This window comes from Papilio machaon, chromosome 15, assembly GCF_912999745.1.
Source record: "Papilio machaon chromosome 15, ilPapMach1.1, whole genome shotgun sequence".
Classification (NCBI taxonomy): domain Eukaryota; kingdom Metazoa; phylum Arthropoda; class Insecta; order Lepidoptera; family Papilionidae; genus Papilio; species Papilio machaon.
The window spans coordinates 1,514,151-1,535,591 of NC_060000.1; the positions used below are offsets into that span (position 1 = coordinate 1,514,151).

The following is a 21,441-nucleotide window of genomic DNA, read 5'->3' on the forward strand; positions in this document are numbered from 1 at the left end:
TTTTTTATTTTTATAATAATTGTGCACAGATAATGCACTTGAACTGATATTGTGTTCAAAATCATTTTTATGTCTATAAAAAAAAAGTATTTATGTATATCAAATTTAAATCTTTGTATTTTATTTTAGAAAATGGACTTTAATGTTCTTAAATGGGAATTATTAAAACAAATAAATTAAACAATTTTCAATAACAAGTTTATTTGATACATGTGCTGATTAAGTACAAATTATTCAATAGAAATTGTATACATAATGAAGGTCTAAATAAGCATACTTTAAAAAATATATATTCTTACACACATCTGTGCAAGCAATATTTAATAAAATTTGTTTTATTTCATTTTTATTGTAGGTACTAACAATTATTCAATTTACACTTGAAACATTCACATAAAACATGAGAATTTAGTTTATTCAAGATGGCAAATGATCCAGCTTCCAATTTATAAATTTGACTGAATCCCAACAATTTTATTATAAAATAAAAATTTATCACTGCTTCAATTAAATTTTTTTTAGTCCTTGCACAGATGTTGCCTTTGATTAGATTATATAAAAATCTTACACAAGTACTTACTCATATATACAGTGAGCATGAATTGTTTACACAAAGAGAAATGCTTATTTCTTATTACATACAAGAACAGAAATACATAGCATCGACTAGAAATCACAGTATCTGTTTCAATGCAACTTATAAAATTCTACAAAATTTTCAATAGAAATAATACAAAAAATGTCTGCTTCAGGCCTCTTGATGTAGTAAAACTGACCTGTAATAGTTTTAAGTTAATACTTGAGTTTGGTTTATTTCTGTTATTTAAAATTCCTAATGGGTAAAAAAACAATCACTTATTGACCCATTACAGGAAAGATAAAGCAGCATTGTTGTAAATAGTAAAATATCTTTGTTGAATTGCTTTTTATTATCTTTTATAAAGGAAAAATAATATAGTTTTATGAATTTTCAAAGGTTTTATTTTTTGGTGTATTTTTAGAATTAATTTTTATATTATTTAGCTACTACGTTATATTTAATTTTAAAAAATTCCTCCCATTAGGGTTGGCGACAGGCAGGCGGCCGGCCGTAAAAACTTTAAGGTTCGTAAAACCTTGTGTGCCGACCCCACGTAAGTGGGATAAGGCCAGGGGGATGATGAATTTTCAAAGGCCAGATTTTTAAACTTTTAATCTGGGAAGCAAATGTAATTCTAGTGGCAACAAAATTATGACTGTGTTTAAAAATATAAAGCTGTATTAATTCGATTCGATCGAAAAATTTATGTTGAAATATTTACAAAACCATAGATACAAAATGGCAATTTTTTTTTAAATGTTTCATGTCACTATGATTTTTTATAGTGAATGTTGAAGGCAAGTTGGTGGCTCAATGAGTTAATTTAATAAGCTGCTGTTAAGTTATTGCTCTGATAAGTTATTGCAAAATTTTAATCTACTGTAAGTGGTAGGATTTTTAGGGTTGACCAAAAATATGGTTAAGTTAGTGGTATGAGTCATTGTGAAGACTCTTCAAAAGTTTGCAGGAAATAATTTTTGAAATACTTAATGATTTGAATTTTTCTAAATTTGACTTAGGATTAAGTTTTTTTTATAGAAGGTGGGGAAAAGTGAAGACAGTATGGATTTGTATTTTTTAATACTGGGTAAGGCCAATAATATTTCATAAAAAATTATTTATAAACATTGGTTTATTATGGCTGTTGCCAGCAGAAGCAGAAATGGAGTAATAAATCATTTGTCTTCAGATGAACTGTAATCAACATAAAAAATGACTATAACAAACGTCAATTCCAGAGTTATGTTTTTTATTCGAATTGTATTTTTGCGCCCCTTTTGTTATATGGAAAAATGTCGGGGCTTTGCAGCCATAATTTAAGGGGAGGTTAATTGTAACAATGTATTTTTTATTGCATCTTAACGAAACGATATTTGCTTTATTTTTGGCTAATAAATAGCTTTAAATAATAATTATGGTAGGGTAATATAGAGATCAAAATAGTATTAAAAAAATTGACTGTTTAGTGGCCAGCATTTTAAAAATTCGGATCATTTAAAATGAAATTGATGATTACTTTTCCTGTTTTGAAATTCATTTACGCTTATTTTTTCTTTGTATCCAAAAATACCGGAGTTTATAACTTTTTTTAAATAGTCATATTATTTTCTTGTAAATTCATTACAAACCCTGTTTCATTAAGTTATCAATGAACATTAATAATAACATACTTCCTGAATTACATAAATTTTTGTTTGATACTAATTATAAAGAAATATTTCGCTACAAAATATTTGAATTTAATTAATTTCCTATCCACCTTAAGTGCAGCAGTGTTAAAATGTAAATAACAGGGAGTTATTCGCATTTGGTACAACAGAGCACTCAATGAGTATAGGAAAGAAAAGGTAACAAAATTTTATCTTTTATTACGGGAAAGCGCGAACTGATTCATTGCAATTACTCTATAAACCACACCAGTAATAGATAATAATGCCATTTTAACACAAATGCCCATTTATCTATACATTCTCATAATTAATCCTCACAATAATAAAACAGATCCCACTTCCCCCAGCATGGAATGTGTTAAATTAGAATATTCTTTTTTTAACATCGAATCAGACTTCTATTTTAAAAACAACCAAATGCGAATATCACAGATTAAAAAACATTAACATATACTGCACTTAAGACTGACAGTTTTACTTATAAATAATGATTTCCTTCGCGTCTCATAAAACCCACGATCGCACTATTTCTGAAAACGAAAAATCTCATTGAAATGTGCCAATTGGTTAACATTTTTTTTTAATTTTCCTTTCTCTTTTCATGTATAGTCTATGTCGACATACTTACTTCGTCGACCTGGCATTAGACGTACTGTTATTCCATCAGGAGCTCGAACTGCATAAAATAATAAACAAATCTTAGCAAAAAATACAGCAATCAATATAAAAAAATAAAACGATGAACATCACAACATTCAAAGAACAACATCGTGTTAGAAAGATTAATTGAAAGAAAAAAAACTTACCTTTTCAAAACCAGTCACACCAAGCTTATGCATTATATTAAGACAAAGGAAATAAATTGAATAATTTTATTGACCAACATTTTTATTACGTGATATACAGAAATTTAAACTATCACAATGCTCTTATTTATAAAACACATAACATACAAAGTGTACAAGAATACCTGTAAAGATCGTAAATAACTACAAAAACTATTTTACGTGCTTTTTGCCGTATTTCAAATCAATTACCTTACAGTGGATTACCACTGCCGAAACACACAACGTACTGCTGTCTCATTTTTTCAAGGAGTTTCGGCAGTTGAAACGCACTGTCATATTGTGCACACATACTGGCAATTATATTTCCATAGACAATTTATGTTTTTTTTTATATAATATTTTTTATCCAATCTACAAAGCCACTACTTTCATTGTAATACTGCAGTGTGATTTGTCACACCATTCAATATATAATATACCATATTACCAATAGTATCACTTGCAGCTTGCATAATACTTATTACCGGGTCACTAAACAGCAAAAAAAGTGCCAATTTTAACTAGAATTAATTAGTGTGTAAAAATTTTTCCTATCTTCGTAAAAATTTTACCACCAAATTTTTTCTAGAAAAAACACATCTTTTACTCGGTGATTTAAAATTCTACATTTTTGTGATGCTATTAAGGCACAAACATACAATTTTGTACTGTTCCATACTTTAGTATTACTTTTTTTTTATATTTTAACATACTATAAAATATATATTACTATAAAAATTATTGTTATAATTCCAACAGTAACATGAAAAAAAAAATGATAAATGTCTACGCCAATCACTACCATCCGCTAAAAAATCGAAAAATCTCTGACCTGTTGGTCAATTATCTGTTTGAAAATTTGATGTTTTATAAATTTACAGTTGTGGGATGACATTATTGTGCGTAAGAGATATAACAGTGAAGATTTAAAGGCGTGTATAGTGAGCAATAGGTAAATCCTTGAGCAAAGATAAAAAAATTATAGTTTATCAAACTTACGACATTCGTCGTATTTCATAACATATTTTTGGCAAGGCGTGGTAGTCTTTTTTGTTGAGATCTTGTAATGCCTCTCGTTTGACCAGTCAATTGTGATGTTAAGTTGTAATTCACCTCGTAATATTAATTAGAACAATAAATAAATGTAACTTATCTAATAAAACATTCTAGTTATTTTAATTAAACTTATAAAAAGACTAACTTTGTAAATATATAAACAAATCTCTTAATTTCATTGTGTTAATTAACTTAACTCTACTAATAACCATAGAACATGTAAAGTTAAATAAGTAAGATTGATAAAAAATACCCTAAAGCCTTCGTAAATTCGTACTTACTAATAAAACTTTAAAACTGATATGGACAGAATCAAATTTATACACATAAGCTTAGCCTAAATGGTTAAAATCAGTCAATTATATAACACGACACGCATGCAAACAATTCTGAAATGTCAATAACAAAAACAGGAACAATCTTACCACACGGCAAATCGATAAAAGCACAATGTTCAGTGGCCACATTGTCCGACATGGCATTGACATGCTCACATCACATGCTGGGGTTAAAACTTTCAAATGTCACAACACAGAATCTTGTTATCTTCTAGTGTTCAAAAACAACACCCAAAATACCTGAGCACTGACTAGTCATCATCATTATAGGCACTTTTAATTCATCATGGTAGGCACTTTTTTAAGGCAAATATGAAGGAACATCGGTAAACTTTAAGGAGCATGTGATAGGCTCTGTGATCTCAAGGCCTGATTCACATTGGGGAATGTCGATTCAATAACATGGGGCACTTCATTGACCTCATGATGTGAGGTGTCATGCGGGATGCCCCTACGGTTCCTGTCTCGGAAGGAGCCAAAACCCGAGTCGTGGTTCCTGGAGGGAGACGTACCTACGAGTATGCGCGGCATCTCGCACTCCTCGCACTTGGTGAGCAGCTCGTGGTTGCGGAAGGTGCACATGTGGCACTGCCACATTGCGCTCGGCCGCTGCCCTGTGTAGATGTTTCTGTAGAAGCTGTCTGAATCATCTGGCTCTGGAATTTTTACAAAGTATTAAGCTAATAAGGCAAATAGAATTCAATATATTATGTAAAAAAATTGTAACTCTTATTAAAGTATTCTACAACTACAAGTTATTGCTTTCCGTGAATTACATGATTTGAATTTTTTGTTCATTTTATAATTTTGTTATGTAGATTGTAGTCTCAACACAAATGTAGCAGTAAATTTACATAAGTATTGTTTCATTTCATATACTGAGAACATTGTAATGTAAATTTCAGACCAGTAAAATAAAATGGGACAGTTGCAGAACATGGTTGATTCTAATCAATTTTGTTTACAAATTTAAAAAGTTTTACATATTGTACCAGTCATAAACCACAGCTCACGGAACAAAACAGTAATTTGCATGTAAAAACAGATGGTAAAAAAATCTCAAATCTTTCATTGAAACATAGTTTGAAGGATGATTACAACATATTTTTCACAACAATCAGAAATATTTGTGTATTGTTGCGCAATATTAATATAATATAAATGCGAACGTTTAGATGGATGCATGTTTGTTTGAAGGTATCTTCCGAATGGCTCAACAGACCTTAATGAAATTTGATATAGTTTGGAAGACACACATAGGCTGTCATTGACTTTTTCATAATACCGCGCGGATGGAATCGCGGGCAAAAGCTAGTGTGTAATAAATAGCACTAAGAAACATGTGAAAAGCTTTATGTTCACATGTACAAAAAAGATATGAATTGTCCTATTTACATCATATACTAGATGAATGATAAAAACTTGTGTTCTTATCAATTCTATCACTATTTCATCTAGTCTAGACATTTTGATGGATGTAGATACATGACAGATGCCATTAAAAATTGATATTTTTGTTTTTTACATATGAACTTACCATTGTTGGCCATTTCTAATCTCTTAGACAATGTGTTACATTCGTCACGTAGTCGTTCAACATAGTTTTTGAGCCTCTGTGTTGCAGTCGGTGATGGCGGGGGTGCCGCTAATATTTGCGTTTCTCGACTCAACTGCGCCACTCTACTTTTCTCTTGAGCTAAAGCTGCAGCAAGCCTCGATAAACGTTCTTTCTGTCTCTCTATTAGTGAACGATCTGGAAATTAACAATTTTTTAAAAATTTGTGTCAACTTGATGTAAATATAAAATAATTTTATAGTAATTAACTATGAATGACTAGAAAGCTCAGTGTGATTGGAATGTCCATAATTATTGCATTATGATATTATACAAGTGAAGTTTGTTTGTTGCAATAAGTAAATATATCAATTCCATTACATATTAGATGGAAACTCAGTTATAATTATGGTGTACAATATTTTTACATACCAATTGTGCCATGATTAGACCCTGCAGGTGGTTCTGGGGCCGTTCTTGAAGGTCTTGGGGATTCCAGTCTTGTCGGAGGAGGCTGAGCGGGAGGTGGAGGCGGTGGCGCGCGACGTCGAGGAGGCCTTGTGGTGCTGGGGCTCACTGTCACTGTTACATGGCCCTCAAAGCCTCCCTCATCATCTCTCGTCTCCCTGACTGGACTAGCCATGTTCGAAGTTGGTGTACAAACTGTTAAATTAACTGAAGTAATAGCTCTAGGACTTTCGTAATCTTCCATCCAAGGATCAACATATGACCTACTCAAGTCCATATGACAATTTACATTCACAGACAAATTTAGCGGGTACCCACATTCCCGTCTATATGTGTTAGGCTTCTCTTTGCTTTGATTGTCCTTTTGTGTTGAAACAGCGGGCGACACTGATCTACATGGTTCTGGATTGTCTTGTTTTAATGTTTCTTTAAATGCAATATCTGGATTGGGTTTGATAAAATCAAGTGTATTGGGTCGCTTGGGTTTTTCTTCTACTGGTTTAACAGTTTGCGGTTCCTTTTTGATAGTCTTCTTCTCCTTTCCCTTTTCTAATCTTTCATTTAAATTGCACTTGATTTTGTTACTCTTCAATATTTTGTAATTAGTGCTCTCAGATTGAGTTGCATCAGAACCTGTTTTTTGAATACTCGATTCCTCTTTTCCGTGATTTTCATTTACTTCTTTTTTGTTGTCATTCGTGAGCTCAGGATCACTTGGTGACTCAGCACTATACTTTGCAAAACAATTGTCTATATTTATAATTGTGACAGGCGATGGACATTTACTAATCTCATTATCAATGGAAGTTTCAACAACATTTTGATTAGCATCAGTGTTTATTTTCTTTTCGTTTTCTTCACCTATCGAATTGCAGCTTATAACAGCTTTTTGTGGGCCTTGGCAAGTTACAGATTTTACAGCCGATGTTCTCACGATCTCATGCTTGACAATGGGTTGGTTGCGACACTTTACTGGTACATTAACTTTGAGCTCGTTGAGCTGTCGGGCGGCGGCCGACGAGGACGCATGGTAAGCGTGAGTTAGGGAGGCCTTGACTTCCCGGTGGAGATGTGTCTCGCAGGCTTGCTTGTCATGGCAATACAGCTCGATAGTACTAGATACAACATGATCGGGGACACCAGGAAACTTTTGCTTTAGTTCGTGGAACAATTGCATAAGCGATATATTAGTACATGCACACGGTGAGGGACTCGCAGCGTTTCCGGAGGGGGCAGACATCGCCGCCCATCCTCGCGGGGGCCGACCTCTCCGCCGCGAACTCTGCCCTCCCCACGGCTTGCTATAAACTTCTGATCACCGGCAAAAACCAAAAAACATTGTACGTGTAGTGTAATTTATTGTCTTTCGCTTGTGACGTCACAGTCCTTAAAATCACTTTCTCGTAGTTACGTATACATACTCTAGTTAATGTCTCTGCAAACGTTCATGACTTGTTAATCCTAACTGCACACATGAATCGAAAAATAACACATAACGAGACAAGACTGAATTTTTATATCTTTTGTTATCATCATTCGAAACTATTTTTCAATCCGTTGTAACACACTTCAAGAGACTTTTAAAACTTTTCTTTACAATTAAGGTATTCTTCCTTTTATGCCCCATAAAGGAACACGCTTTTTCACTACAAAGGCATTAAACATTAATGTATCCAAAAATAAATTACGAAAATCGCATACTTGTCAATCCTATTCTTCCATTTTGACCATAGGCAAACTTATTTTGTTCTCGAGAGTTTTAATGTTGCTATATTAATCAGAGAACAAAATTCTTTGTATCACAAATTGAACAAAAAGTATAACTATCAAGATAGAAAATTACATTAAAATAATATCAGACGTAGTTCAATCTAACATTGAACAATCTATATGCATTCACTACATATCTCTCAGAATAAGATCGCCTTTGCAATCGCTAACTTAATGAAAAACAAATACATTTTTTTAATTGACTGGGCTGTACCCTTACAGTCCTTTCCATTTTCATTTCTGTCAATTATAATAAAATAAAAAATATTTGAACTGTCAATGTCATTCAATGTCACAATTGTAATGTTTTTCTGGTTTTGTTGATTTTCTTTTTAATTTCTTCACAGAATATCTTAAATAATAAACAAAAGTTTTTATATTTAAAAAGATGGTCGATGATCTCAGGAAGTATTTAAACCATTTATTAGAGAAGTAAGTGAGTGAAACATTTATTGTTTTGTACGAAAAAATTTGAGAAATTCATGATTTTACTTTGCAGGGTAAATGGTCTTCATTGCATTTTGATAACTGATCGGGATGGCGTTCCAGTTGTACGTGCAGTGACTGAAAGAGCTCCTCCTTTAGCTTTAAGACCTAATTTTATATCAACATTTGGTATGGCCACGGACCAAGCAAGTAAACTTGGTTTGGGCAGAAATAAGACTATTATCTCCATGTTTTCTAGTTACCAGGTATATTTAGGTTTATATATTCCTTTTTATACTAGTTCAAACTTTTTATGATTTTTATAAACCCATGTTACTGTGAAACACAACAGACAAACAACAACACTTACTTCTGTTTTATATAAGAGAATGATAGAAGGTTTCGTACAAGTTTTTGAGTGAAAACTCATGGTTATTATCTTCTTTTGTTGCCAAATTATTGTTCCCCATCACTTTATAATTTTTCAATATGGCATTATATGTTTGCAGGTGATCCAAATGAATAAGCTACCACTAGTCATCACCTTCATTGGAAGTGACAATTGTAATACTGGCCACATACTGTCACTGGAGACTCAAATAGAACCTTTTTTGAAGGATCTTGCAGCTGTAGTGGCAGACGCACCATAGCATATAGAGATATCACAAATTGTTATATAAACATAAATATGTAGAATATATAGCTATGTTAAATATTTTGAAATGTATTACATTAACTTGTAAAGTATCATATTATGTATAAATCAAATTTAATCTTGAAATTGATATAATGTTTTTATATCACATTGTTTTTGCTCTCAAGTGTAATGTTAAGGTGAATATACACTAGAGTATTTTCTCAAGTATTTCTATGTAATGTAACGTTCTTACGAATGGTATAATACTGGTAAAAGCACAGTTTCCAAAGCATGTCTGGTTTGTGAAAGGGTGATATACTAGAACATATAGAGTGGTTCGTTGTTCTATTACAAGTAAACACTCTAGTCCAGGGATTCCCAAAGGGGTCAATATTGAACTTAAAGCATTGCTAATTCTCACGCTGTCTTCTATTGACCTAAGGCAGAATGAAAAATAATAATAATGGCAATAATTGATCTTAAAAGTAGATAGGCCATGGGGGTCTGCGGGAACAGTTAATTTTGGAATAGGGGGTCACTTGTCCAAAACAGTTTGGGGATCCCTGTTCTATTCTATACCCATCTTTAGATCAGTACCATAACTAAATTGGCCTAGATAAAAAAATTGTTTAAAAGATGAAGTTTCTTTTTGGAAAAAATCATGGGTTTATGAAAATAAAAATCAAGCTTTTAGGTTCAAAATTATATGTTATCACTGTCTACACATAGTTATAAGCCTTCAGTCTCTCTCTTTCTCTGATGCCACTTAGTTTATTAAACTGTACATATTGTCATATATTGGTTGGATTATCTTAATAAAAGATTTTTTATTAGTAATTGCTTTTATTTCACCTTTTAACCATAAAAACAAAAACGGGAAACTTCACAGAAGATATTTAGATTGTATAATTTTATGGGATAATAGTTTTGTGCAAATGAACATTAAACCAAACCTGTTTTGAAATAAAAATAAAGTAATGTCTGTATTTAATTATAATTAAGTTAATGTTAAACTTATTTTGAACATGTGATTCAAAAAGGTTTAGTTTAAAAAGGTATAGTCGTTCGCACGTTGACAATTAAACAATTACTTAGAACGTTTTAATTATAACAGTAATTAATTTCGTATAAATGTTATTATAAATTAAATTAGTAATTATTATAGATTTTAAAAGTTTAATAACATAATTGAATATTATTCCAAAACTGGTGTAATTAAGGGTTTTCCATTAAGGGCGTTGACAACGTTTTTGGCGGCAAGCACGGCCATTGCGTTCCGTGTACCGATCGTCGCGCTGCCAATATGAGGAAGAATAACTGGAAAAGATAATTTTATGAAAATTAATACATATTTAATATATTTTATTATATAAAACTGGTGGTGTATGTTTTAATGTCAATTTTTTATAAAGGCATATATGAGATTACAGTCTTAGACTTAATGTCTATGGTAGCCTTAAAAGGTAATCGCTCATACAACGAACAATATATGTACATACATAGTAGCTTTGACAACTATTTTTTTTAAAAATAAAAATCGTTTATTTAGGCAACAAAAGTATGGTAATTACATAGTAATAGTACGCCTGGTTCGTAAACTAGGTTCTAGACCCGTATTATAGGAGCCAGGACTCTTTCGTCTTAGTAGTACAGTTTAAATAGCAGAATAGTAACATTATAAAAAGTAGCTAAATGCCTAATTGCACGATTATCTAACTTAAGACTTAGAAAAGTAATAAATTAAAATTATTTACAATTAAAAGGCTTAATTATATATATATATATATATATATATATATATGTGCAAGTAAATGTGTGTATGTATGGATGCTTGTTGTGATGTATGTATGGATTTAAAAATTGTCTTTTTGCATAGCCTTCGATCATATTTCGTGGAATATATTCGGAAGATACTCACAGATGTTAGGCAACGTGAGCAGCTTGTGGTCTTTGGGTAGCGGCTCCGGTGTGGTAACATCTAGACCAGCAGAATAGATATCTCTGTTCTTCAGAGCGTCGTACAGGTCGTCTTGGTTCACTAGGTCTGAAAAGGAAATTTATTGTAAAAGTTTTGGCTACCTCACTTTTAATTTTATTACCATTGTCGAAGGGCCTTTAATCTTTTGACTGCTAGGGACTTATATGTACTTTAAAAAAACTCAAACTTCTACGCGTCGGCTACGTGTATATACGTCACAACATGTGTCTGATTTATACTTATTTCTAATTTATGTCGACCTTTAACAAAAAATAAATTTGTTTAAATAACTCCACTTTGCATTAGATGTCTTGGCACACTAATTATTCTAAGATACGGTAGATATAATGTCAAACTTTTACCTCCACGTCCGACGTTAATGAGTATAGCATTCTTCTTCATCTTGGCCAGCGTTGTCTTGTTGATCATGTGCTTGGTTTCGTCGGTCAGAGGCACGGCGAGCACCACGAAGTCGCTATGAGCCAGCAGAGTGTCCAAGTCTACGAATTCAGCGCCTAGCTCCTTGGCTATAAGGAAAAAGATAAGACTCGCTTGCTTTCCAAGAAAAAAGAATTGTAAACAATTCTAGTTCTAGCTTAGTAACGTATTTCTCAAATGAATGAATAACCATTTTGTACTGTTGACAACATTATTTTAGTTATGATTATTTTTTAATATATTTCTTCATCTCTTGTAACATACCCTCAGGCTTTTCGCGATGACCTGTGTAGAGGAATTTCTCAACATCAAATCCACGCAACCGTTTGACCGTTGCCTGTCCGATACCACCAAGACCCACAATACCAACTGTGCTGCCTTGGATATCTTGACCGAGGACTTTGTCGAAACCGATTTCCCATTCGCCACTGAAAGGTTTTAACGCATTTTAAACTAATGTAATGTTTCATGTCATTGTTCATTGGTGGTTAAATATAATTATTGTTAACGTTTTAAATGGTACTTCACAAGACATTGGAGAAGTGAATTTCGTAATGAAATGTTAAGAGGTTGTTTCTTGATCATCGAAGAAGCGACTGAATGTTTCTAGAAATCTAGAAGAAGTGTTTACCATGATTTTATAAACCTGTATTTTAACCTCTGAGTTATGACTGTTTATACATGTTTCATATGTTTATAGAAAGTTTAATGCGTGAAGTATATTTTACGACCGCACATTACACATGGTTATAGGAATTTGTGATTAAATAATATTATGTAACCGATTATTACCTTATAGAGGTAATAATTATAATTCAACATTCCCATTTGCAATGAATGTTAAAGGAGTTAGGTTTATGATCATTTATATTTATTTGGTTTGAAAGGAAATAAACTATCCCCTTATTTCAGTTTCATTTCTGTCACTAAAAACAAGAAGATGGTTGTGAAGCTGAAAGTAGAGAAATACTTTTTCCAACGGTCGATGTACAATATTCACTAAACACTTTTGTTTTATTTTAAAATCTCTTAATGTTTTTATTTTACATTTATAGCAGTACAATTTGGGGTAATCATACAGTTATTGAGATATTTTTTATCAACGATCTTTATCTGGTTGACGTTTGTTGATCTGTTAAGTGTTTCAAGATTTTGTGGCCACCGTCACTTGGCAACTTGGATTGGGAATTTATCCATCGATATCTTTTGATTTCAATAGATATCGATATGTACAATATTTTTATTGTATCAAGTGGGTTTCGTCTATAAATACTATGCATAGCTTACCTGTGCACCTGATCAAGGTTCTCAGTGAAGCGTCTTGCAGCTCCGAGCATAAGCGCTATGGCGACTTCAGCGACCGCGGCGCTCAGCACGCCAGGCGTGTTGGCCAGCTTGATACCACGCTTTTTCAGCTCCGGCACGTTGCAGTGGTTATAGCCCGCAGACGCTGTGCTAACAACCTTCAGCTGAGGCCCTGGAGTCGTGAAAAATTTTGTTTGAAACGATATATGTTTAAGCGGATGATTTAAGTAAACGGGAGGGAAATGTACTAGGATAGAAGAAAAAATCTGTACATCTGATGAGTTAAAGGATTTTAATTACCACAACTAGATCAAGCACGCCTCGCATGGCTACATGAGTCGCTAGATGGGTGTAATGAGCGATAACCTTTATCCTTAACAGTTACCTGCTCTATCCAAAAGCTCCTTTGTAATAGGATGGTGAGACACCCAGACAAGTGCAGAGCATCCCGGAATGAGGTCGAATAACTCATCTTTATTCTTCGTAAGGCCCTCTTCACTAAAGTTTTGGTAGCGGCTTTTTATTACTGTAAAACTTAATTTAAAATAGACGATTTAGTACATTTATTTTGGCCATTGATGACATTCTAAGTATGTACGAAAGCAAACAATAAAAATGATAACTTCCTACATTAAAAACAAAATTGCAGTATCAAAAATATGCTTTGCTTAAGTACAGAAAAAACTGAATGCACACGTAACTTATTTAGGCTTATTAACGTTGTCTTTAATAAAGTATATCCTTAATGTAAAACCATAATCAAACATAAAATCATGGTATTGCATCTGTGTTCGAACTGATTTTTTCTATTTCATCTGTGCTTATGCGTCAACTCCAAATAAAAATTAAAGTCAAGTAATTGTGAAGGCCAAGCCAAGTTTGTGTTTACTATATACAATACTTTACTATAAGTTATAATTTAAAAGAAGGATAATAAGAAAAATAAATTTGTTGATTTTCCTGTTCTGTTTGTTACCTTACCTATACCTTTATTGTTTTATATTTTTCTTAATGTACTGGGTAAGTTTATAACCTTGAATTAAAAATGTTTTAAACAAAATTATTACAATATGTTACTTTATCTTATATATAATAATAAAATTAACTTACTGTTCTTCTAAAATTTTAATTCCACTGTCGAGGTAGTCATTAGAAGACACAAGAACTTTGAGTGATTTCGTCATATTTGTGTTCGGAACGTCTTCCACAGACAATGCTGTATTAAAAACTGACGCCATAAACGTGACAAATAGTAATCTCTGAACATTTTTCTTAAGCATTGTATTATCTTTAAGTGCGAATCGTTTTGATAGCGAACGTTATCAAGTAACCTATAACGATTGTTCACTGCCGGCGCCCGGTCCGCACAAGGCCAGGGTAAAAACTGATCGTTGGTCAGAAATAACTGTGTATTTTTGTATACCGTTCACTTTTGCATTCTCAAAGTCTGCTTTTACGCATAATGAATATTTTAGAATGATATTTAACTAAGTATGTATAGCAAGTCTTAACTTCATTTTATTTTGTGTGGAGTCTAAAGATACCTCCTAAACTGTCTAATTTATGAACTAAAACTTTCGTTAGTAGACCTCCAGTAGGTGATGACTCTAGAAGAAGAAAACTGCTGCTCTTACATACAGCTTTAAAGATCATTGCATTGTCGTCCGTGATTTTCCATTAGTGACCATCAATGCATTAATATTTACTAGATTTGTGATATAATCAAAAGAAAAAGTATTATTTTTATTACTTAAGGAATAACATCGCTCGAAAAATAACAACTATGTGCTTTAAGAAGGAAATTTTAAAAACAAGAACAATTTATCGGCCATATTGGTATTTATATATCGGAGTTTTGAAATTAGTTGAATAAATTTTTTAAGTTCGCTTCCCTTTGATTTTAGCTAAAAATTTCTAATTAAACGACTAGTCATAATATGTTAGAAATCGACAAAGTATAACTACCTGCTGGCCTCCAAAATAATACACATTCTATAACCTTCTAATTACGAAGTGAAGGGACTTGTGATACCATAAATACCAAAATATGAGAGAATTTTTTTCAATCATACTTCATCATTAACACTAGAAAACTGGAATATAAAGCAAGTGGAATAAGAAAGTAAAAAATATCTTCCAATCTATACAATTAAGTATAATTCACTAGTAATATGAGTAAACAATGTAACATAGGTAATAATAATTTCGACAAATATTTTTTAGGTTATAATTTATGATATTATAACACTGGATACATCATTGGCTGTCCTTCTAATGCTTGCGTTACGTTGTTAGCTGATATTGTCGCCATTGCATTCCTTGTAGCAATTGTTGCGCTGCCCAAATGTGGCACTATGACTAAAAACAAATATTTAAATAAAGTTAGATAATTTAACATGTTCTATGATGTTACGATTTTTTCCTATGAAATTTAATTCGCCAGACGAGTTGGCACTGAATATGTTCAATGCTATGGTAAAAATCACGGCACAGAGCTGCATAGCAATTTATATATGTTTATTTTTCGAACGGATTTCATATGTATCTATCGTTCTTACGAAGAAGGAAAACATCGTGATCTAATCTGCACACATCGGCGAAGAAGTTCAAAGATAAGTGTGAAGTCAATCTACCCACGCTGGGCCAGCGTGAATAACTAAGGCCCAGTCAACCTAACTTGTGTAGGCTCCGAGCCTCTCGGTGGGATATATATGAGCTAATGAAGAGGTTATTATTATGTTTGACAACTATTAACAATTAAAAGAAGTTACATTTAACTTCGGCAGTGGTATGTGAAAAATGTAACAAAAGTAACAGAAACTGGCAACAATATAAGGTTTAATATTCTTTAAAATATACTTACAGCAATTGGGCAGTGTAAGAAGAGGGTGGTCTTTGGGCAACGGCTCAGGAGTGACCACGTCTAGACCCGCGGAAAATATTTGACCTTGCTTGAGAGCGTCGTATAATGCTTCTTGATCAACGAGACCTGAATTTATAATTTACGGAATGACGATCCACGACAAATATGCAGAAAAAATCAGTGTATTTAAAATAATTAGGAGGTTCGCAGGAAATAATACACTGAAAGGGAAGAAGTCGACACGTCAGTGCCATAGACTCGACCTGCGTGTCCACTTCGCATAAAAACCGTAGTGGCATTGAACCTGTTAATATATATCTGAAAAAATCCCACATTTAACCAACCTCCTCTTCCAATATTAATCAGAACGGCGTTTTTCTTCATTAACTTTAACGAGTCTGCATTAATTATGTGTCTGGTCTCTTCAGTCAGGGGACAGGAGAGGAGAACGAAGTCGCTCTCTCTTAGCAACTGCTCTAATTGCATTCGCTCTGCACCCAGGGTCTTCGCTGTTAAAGATTATTAAAAAAGAACGAATAATGAATGAAATAATGAACGAACGAAAGTTCAATTGAAGTAATAAATAAATTAATTAATTAACAAAGGAAAGGATGAATTAATGATTTAGCTAGTGTCCGTCTGTCATACCTTCAGGTTTTTCGCTTCGTCCAGAATATAGAAAGCGTGCCACATCAAAGCCTTTTAGCCTCCTTACCATAGCTTGCCCAATACCACCGAATCCTATGACACCCACGGTACTGCCGGCAATGTCCTGCCCGAGGGACCACTGCACGCCATACTTCCATTCACCGCTAGAAGAATGAATGAAGGGAATGGATCGAAATACGTATTTTGCTCAGTTTGTACAAAATTGTAATTGTCATATCAATGTTTAATACATCTTACACAATGATTACGGTATTTTGTAGATATGAAATTGTTATCTGCACTGTATGACTGTCTTCACAAACAGATTGTCATGGAATTTTACCGCATCTGAATTATTACGAGTAACAAAAAGGTAGCACCCGTAACTTGTCTTTTCGGTAACAGGTGCTTCCGGTGTTTCATTTTTCTATTACAAAACTTGTTATATTCTTTCTTAAAACTGACTTTCATTCTGTATACTTTTTCATACCTCATAATTTCATCTACGCCTTCTTTGAATCTTCTAGCAGCTGCTATGAGGAGACCGACAGCGATGTCTGCTACGCAGTTGTCGAGCACGTTTGGCGTGTTGCCTAGCAACAGGCCGCGTGTGAACACGTCATCAAGGTTTATGTGGTCAGTACCAGATGACATTGTGGAAATAGCTTTTAATTGGGGACCTGGAAGAGGGTGAACCTTTATTATGCGTATGCCATTCTCTTTTCAAAAGAAGCAAGTTACAGGTTATTGTTTAAAGTCGTTCTGAGTTGCTAGTTAAGGTTATTTTACTAATAATGACCTGCTAAATCCAGTATTTCCCCAGTGAGCTGATGTTTTGTATTCCAAATAGCAGCGTCACAGCCTATTATAGCTTTCTTGATCGCCGGCAAGCTCTCCGGTTCGTAGTCTAAATGAGGCACAACTATAGGTTCTACTCTAAAAAACAAAAGAAACATTTTATTGTCATACTAGTGGTCGTCGGCGACTTCGCCAGTGCAGGATTTAAAAAAAAGAATTAGCTACCGTTATCGGATTTTAAATCGGATGTAAATCATGTTTAGGAAATATGTTTTTATTTCGATGTATAAAAGATGACAAAGGTTCAAAATGAAGGGTTTCGCTCTCCGACAATTCACGCCTTTCTTATGTGAGGTCGCTTCTGTGTAGGTCTATGAGGTCTGTGAGGCATGTCACATGTCACCGTTTGACACGTTTGTATGCAGTTGCTGTGGACTTATATTAGTAGCATGTATTTTAGGGTAAAATTAAAAAAACGTGAGCCGTCACGGGACGCCTGGCAGATGTGAAACAAAAAATAAATAAATTACAAATGAATGAATGAATGAATGAATGAAGGAATGCATGAAGGAATGGAGGAATAAATGAATGCAGGAATGAGTGAATGAATGAAGGAAGGAATGAAGGAATGAATGAATGAATGAATAATAATAATAATAATTATATATATATATATATATATATATATATATATATATATATATATATATATATATATACCTTAATTCATTCATGAATTATAAAAAATAATTAATTGAAGATAATATTAATATAATTTATATAATTATTAATCTTAATATAATTTATATAATTACTAATATGATTAATATGAATATAATTAATTAATAAATATAATATAAAATTTTTCACATCAAAATTAAATAAAACGCAGGTTATGTGTACCGTAGTAACCAACAACGTCGAACTGAGTGAGAAGCTACACCGTTCACTCAACTATTCATAAAATATATACATGTATACCTTAGTCACGGTCAGTACTTAAAATAATAAACATTAAACCAAAAAGTTGTATATATCACACAATCTGTTTTAGAGTATAAGATGAATTATATCACAGATAATATCAAAATATTTTCGAGGTTTTTACATGTGTAATTAAGGTTTTGATGCGTCTTGAGAAACGGAGATATGCTAAAAGGCAATTGCTACTCATTTTATAACCTTAATTAATAAAATATAATATCTGATTATAATCTGTGGAATGAGGTTGTGTGTAAAATAACAGGCCATTTAGAATTATAAAAAGTTGTATAGTTACAGTTGTAGAAAAAAACATCGTGTACAAGTAATATGCATAAAATATTAAATAAATAATAATAATAATATATTTATATAGTTTATATTTTACCATTATTTATTTACTTTATCTTTCCTATAAAAACCAGCCAGGCGGAGACAGAATTAATATAAAAGAAATAATAATGATGATAATGATAATGATAACGATGACGATGATGATGACGATGACGATGACGATGATGACGATAATGATAATGATAATAATGACATTAATGATATTAATGATAAAAATTATAATAATGATAAAAATGATAATAATGATAATAATGACATTAATGATAAAAATGAAAATAATGATATTAATGATAATAATGATAAAAATGATAATAATGATAAAAATGATAATAATGATAAAAATGATAATAGTGATAAAAATGACATTAATGATAATAATGATAAAAATGACATTAATGATAATAATGATAAAAATGACATTAATGATAAAAATGATAATAGTGATAAAAATTACATTAAAGATAAAAATGATAAAAATGACATTAATTATAAAAATTATAAAAATGACATTAATGATAAAAATGATAAGTGATAAAAATGACATTAATGATAATAACATTAATGATAAAAATTATAATAGTGATAAAAATTACATTAATGATAATAATGATAAAAATGACATTAATGATAATAATGATAAAAATGACATTAATGATAAAAATGATAAAAAGGATAAAAATGACATTCATGATAATAATGATAAAAATGATAATAATGAAAATAATGATAAAAATGACATTAATGATATTAATGAAAATAATGATAATAATGAAAATAATGAAATTAATGATAATAATGACATTAATTATATTAATGTTATTAATTATATTAAAGATATTAATGATAATAATGATAATAATGATATTAGATATTAATGATAATAATGATAATAATGATATTAGATATTAATGATAATAATGATAATAATAATAAAAAAAATAATATTCAATATTCAATATTATTAAACTAAACACATAAAATATATATATGTATACCTCAGTATAGCTTGGCGACCCGTCGCCACGGCAAGCGTCGCCAACCCAACGATTCGGTTTACAAGTGATCCTATAGATGTTTCACATCAAAAAAGGAAATGTACGTCGATTCAGGTTTTTATTATTGTATGAATCATAACGTGTGGACTTACACTTGTTTAAAATGGCTCATTTGCCCATAAATTCATTAAGAATGTTAATTATTTTGTACTGGAAATGTTAGTACTTTAATAGGATAATTGTTCAAATTAACATTTATTCGTGTTAATAGGTAGTTATGCTTTTTTTGTGAAAGTTTCCCGGTTCTTATTTCTTTCAAGTCAAATACTTAATTTAAACACTATGATGATAATGCAATTTGTATTTTTACTTACTTCTTTTTTAGTAACTCCAATCCAATTTCAGGAAATGATTTATTCGCAATTAGAACTCTTTTCAGCGCCATCTTGTGGACAAGATTAGATTTATTTCTAGTGCTACTAGTACTAAACGACTTAAAATTGTTTACTCTAGGTGTCTACAAAAAATAAATAATATACTGTTCATAACCTATTTATAAAAGTACAAACTTTTTTAATATTAAAAATAATTTATCTTTACCTTCTATGGATGATTTATAATTTGAACTATTTCAACAAATATTTACGTGTTCACTTGCAGATCAATCTCAATAAACTGCTCTTCTTTCTGAACACGCCACCAATTGATTCTCTACTGACATAGGTGGGCACAGTTAATCAAAAAGTTAACTTCGTTAATCGTTAATTCGTTAAATAAAAATTTAACTTCGTTAATCGTTAAAGCGTTTAATTTACGAAAATTTAACGCAAGTTAAAGTTAACAGTTAAAGTTAATTTTTGGAACGAAGTTCCTTATCGTGCGTTGTGAAAGGGGGCTAGACGGAAAAAATTCTTACGAAAAGTTGTCACGACACTTTTTGCTATAGTAAGTATGTTAACGACGAATGAGCGCTACTTCACCATGGCAACGACGTGACAATATATAACGAAAATTCATAGAAATAAAATGTATTTCTTGTGAAGACTTAAGTTTTTTATTCAGAGAATAAACATTGGTTCCTTCACTAATTAATTGGAAGAAACTTCGTTCCATCCGGGTGTCCCTTGACACCTTTCAAGTTTTTTTGTTTATATTTCGAGTATAAGGCGCAAGCGGGAAACGGCCATACGAATAATCTCCGAATCGTATGGACCGATTTTGTCGAGACTTTCAATAGAACTTAGGCTATTTTTTTTACTGCGCTTACGAAATCTCGGGCTATCGCTAATTCTATCTATAGTTTAGTTATGTAATATACTAAAATAAAATTTAGGCAATAGGAGCGATGTACTAATGCCTGTACCATAATAATGACATAGCATGCACTAGTTACACACACTTATATACTACACTGACAATGATGGACAATTGACTTTTTCAGTCAATTTTTTTATCGACAATCCGACGTTACGGAATTAGAGAGCTAACTAAATTTAGACAACACAAAATTTCTATTAAACTGTAAGACATGTGATAATATTCAAAAGAAAACAATCAAAACTTTTGTGCACTATTTACATTTATCTGTTACTATTTGCACCCGGTTATTCATTTGCTCATACTCCAACAACTGAACATTTAATTTTATGTATAATTTGGTAACATTTTATTTTAGCTAAGGACCCACGAACAGACTTATCATTTTTTACTTATTTTTTATTTATTAATATAGATTTACTAATAAAACTTCTAAC

General features: G+C 31.8%; 4 protein-coding genes across 7 annotated transcripts; 1 reads left to right on the plus strand and 3 right to left on the minus strand.

Annotated features, from left to right (window-relative positions):
* Nucleotides 1-2,206: 2,206 nt before the first annotated feature.
* LOC106721029 (uncharacterized protein DDB_G0284459) lies at nt 2,207-8,223 on the minus strand. 4 transcript variants are annotated; one of them, XM_014515865.2, is made up of 5 exons: nt 6,459-8,164; nt 6,009-6,224; nt 4,984-5,127; nt 2,879-2,926; nt 2,208-2,780 (listed from the first exon to the last, which is right to left on the minus strand). In XM_014515865.2, exons 1-5 carry the CDS (start codon nt 7,732-7,734, stop codon nt 2,755-2,757), a joined length of 1,710 nt encoding a protein of 569 aa, XP_014371351.2. In that variant the 5' UTR covers nt 7,735-8,164; the 3' UTR covers nt 2,208-2,754. The 4 variants fall into 4 exon arrangements, with proteins under 4 accessions (XP_014371350.2, XP_014371351.2, XP_014371349.2 ...); XM_014515864.2 differs by having other exon boundaries at nt 2,207-2,926; XM_014515863.2 differs by lacking the exons at nt 2,208-2,780; nt 2,879-2,926 and adding an exon at nt 8,196-8,223 and having other exon boundaries at nt 4,756-5,127; nt 6,459-7,929.
* Nucleotides 8,224-8,590: 367 nt separating this feature from the next.
* On the plus strand, nt 8,591-9,754 carry LOC106720992 (ragulator complex protein LAMTOR3 homolog). Its single transcript, XM_014515805.2, has 3 exons — nt 8,591-8,696; nt 8,764-8,956; nt 9,200-9,754. The coding sequence occupies exons 1-3, from the start codon at nt 8,653-8,655 to the stop codon at nt 9,338-9,340; spliced, it is 378 nt and encodes a 125-aa protein (XP_014371291.1). The 5' UTR covers nt 8,591-8,652; the 3' UTR covers nt 9,341-9,754.
* Nucleotides 9,755-10,487: 733 nt separating this feature from the next.
* LOC106720947 (glyoxylate reductase/hydroxypyruvate reductase) lies at nt 10,488-14,511 on the minus strand. The gene is made up of 7 exons (XM_014515752.2): nt 14,159-14,511; nt 13,434-13,582; nt 13,031-13,220; nt 12,008-12,171; nt 11,668-11,832; nt 11,246-11,371; nt 10,488-10,644 (listed from the first exon to the last, which is right to left on the minus strand). Exons 1-7 carry the CDS (start codon nt 14,326-14,328, stop codon nt 10,523-10,525), a joined length of 1,086 nt encoding a protein of 361 aa, XP_014371238.2. The 5' UTR covers nt 14,329-14,511; the 3' UTR covers nt 10,488-10,522.
* A 776-nt stretch (nt 14,512-15,287) lies between these two features.
* On the minus strand, nt 15,288-20,200 carry LOC106720983 (glyoxylate reductase/hydroxypyruvate reductase). Its single transcript, XM_014515794.2, has 7 exons — nt 20,062-20,200; nt 17,359-17,495; nt 17,050-17,239; nt 16,560-16,723; nt 16,256-16,420; nt 15,912-16,037; nt 15,288-15,406 (listed from the first exon to the last, which is right to left on the minus strand). The coding sequence occupies exons 1-7, from the start codon at nt 20,130-20,132 to the stop codon at nt 15,288-15,290; spliced, it is 972 nt and encodes a 323-aa protein (XP_014371280.2). The 5' UTR covers nt 20,133-20,200.
* Between the last annotated feature and the right edge of the window lie 1,241 nt (nt 20,201-21,441).

Coding starts and splice junctions, on each gene's coding strand:
- LOC106720992 (XM_014515805.2), top strand. CDS start 8,653: ATGGTCGATGATCTCAGGAAGTATTTAAACCATTTATTAGAGAA. Junction 8,697..8,763: donor TTAAACCATTTATTAGAGAA/GTAAGTGAGTGA, acceptor TTTACTTTGCAG/GGTAAATGGTCTTCATTGCA. Junction 8,957..9,199: donor CCATGTTTTCTAGTTACCAG/GTATATTTAGGT, acceptor ATATGTTTGCAG/GTGATCCAAATGAATAAGCT.
- LOC106721029 (XM_014515863.2), bottom strand. CDS start 7,734: ATGTCTGCCCCCTCCGGAAACGCTGCGAGTCCCTCACCGTGTGCATGT. Junction 6,225..6,458: donor GTCTAATCATGGCACAATTG/GTATGTAAAAAT, acceptor GTTAATTTCCAG/ATCGTTCACTAATAGAGAGA. Junction 5,128..6,008: donor ATTAGAAATGGCCAACAATG/GTAAGTTCATAT, acceptor TAAAAATTCCAG/AGCCAGATGATTCAGACAGC.
- LOC106720983 (XM_014515794.2), bottom strand. CDS start 20,132: ATGGCGCTGAAAAGAGTTCTAATTGCGAATAAATCATTTCCTGAAATT. Junction 16,421..16,559: donor ACGAAGCGAAAAACCTGAAG/GTATGACAGACG, acceptor AATCTTTAACAG/CGAAGACCCTGGGTGCAGAG. Junction 15,407..15,911: donor TCTTACACTGCCCAATTGCT/GTAAGTATATTT, acceptor ATTTGTTTTTAG/TCATAGTGCCACATTTGGGC.
- LOC106720947 (XM_014515752.2), bottom strand. CDS start 14,328: ATGCTTAAGAAAAATGTTCAGAGATTACTATTTGTCACGTTTATGGCG. Junction 12,172..13,030: donor AACCTTGATCAGGTGCACAG/GTAAGCTATGCA, acceptor AAAACCTTTCAG/TGGCGAATGGGAAATCGGTT. Junction 11,372..11,667: donor CATTAACGTCGGACGTGGAG/GTAAAAGTTTGA, acceptor TTTCCTTTTCAG/ACCTAGTGAACCAAGACGAC.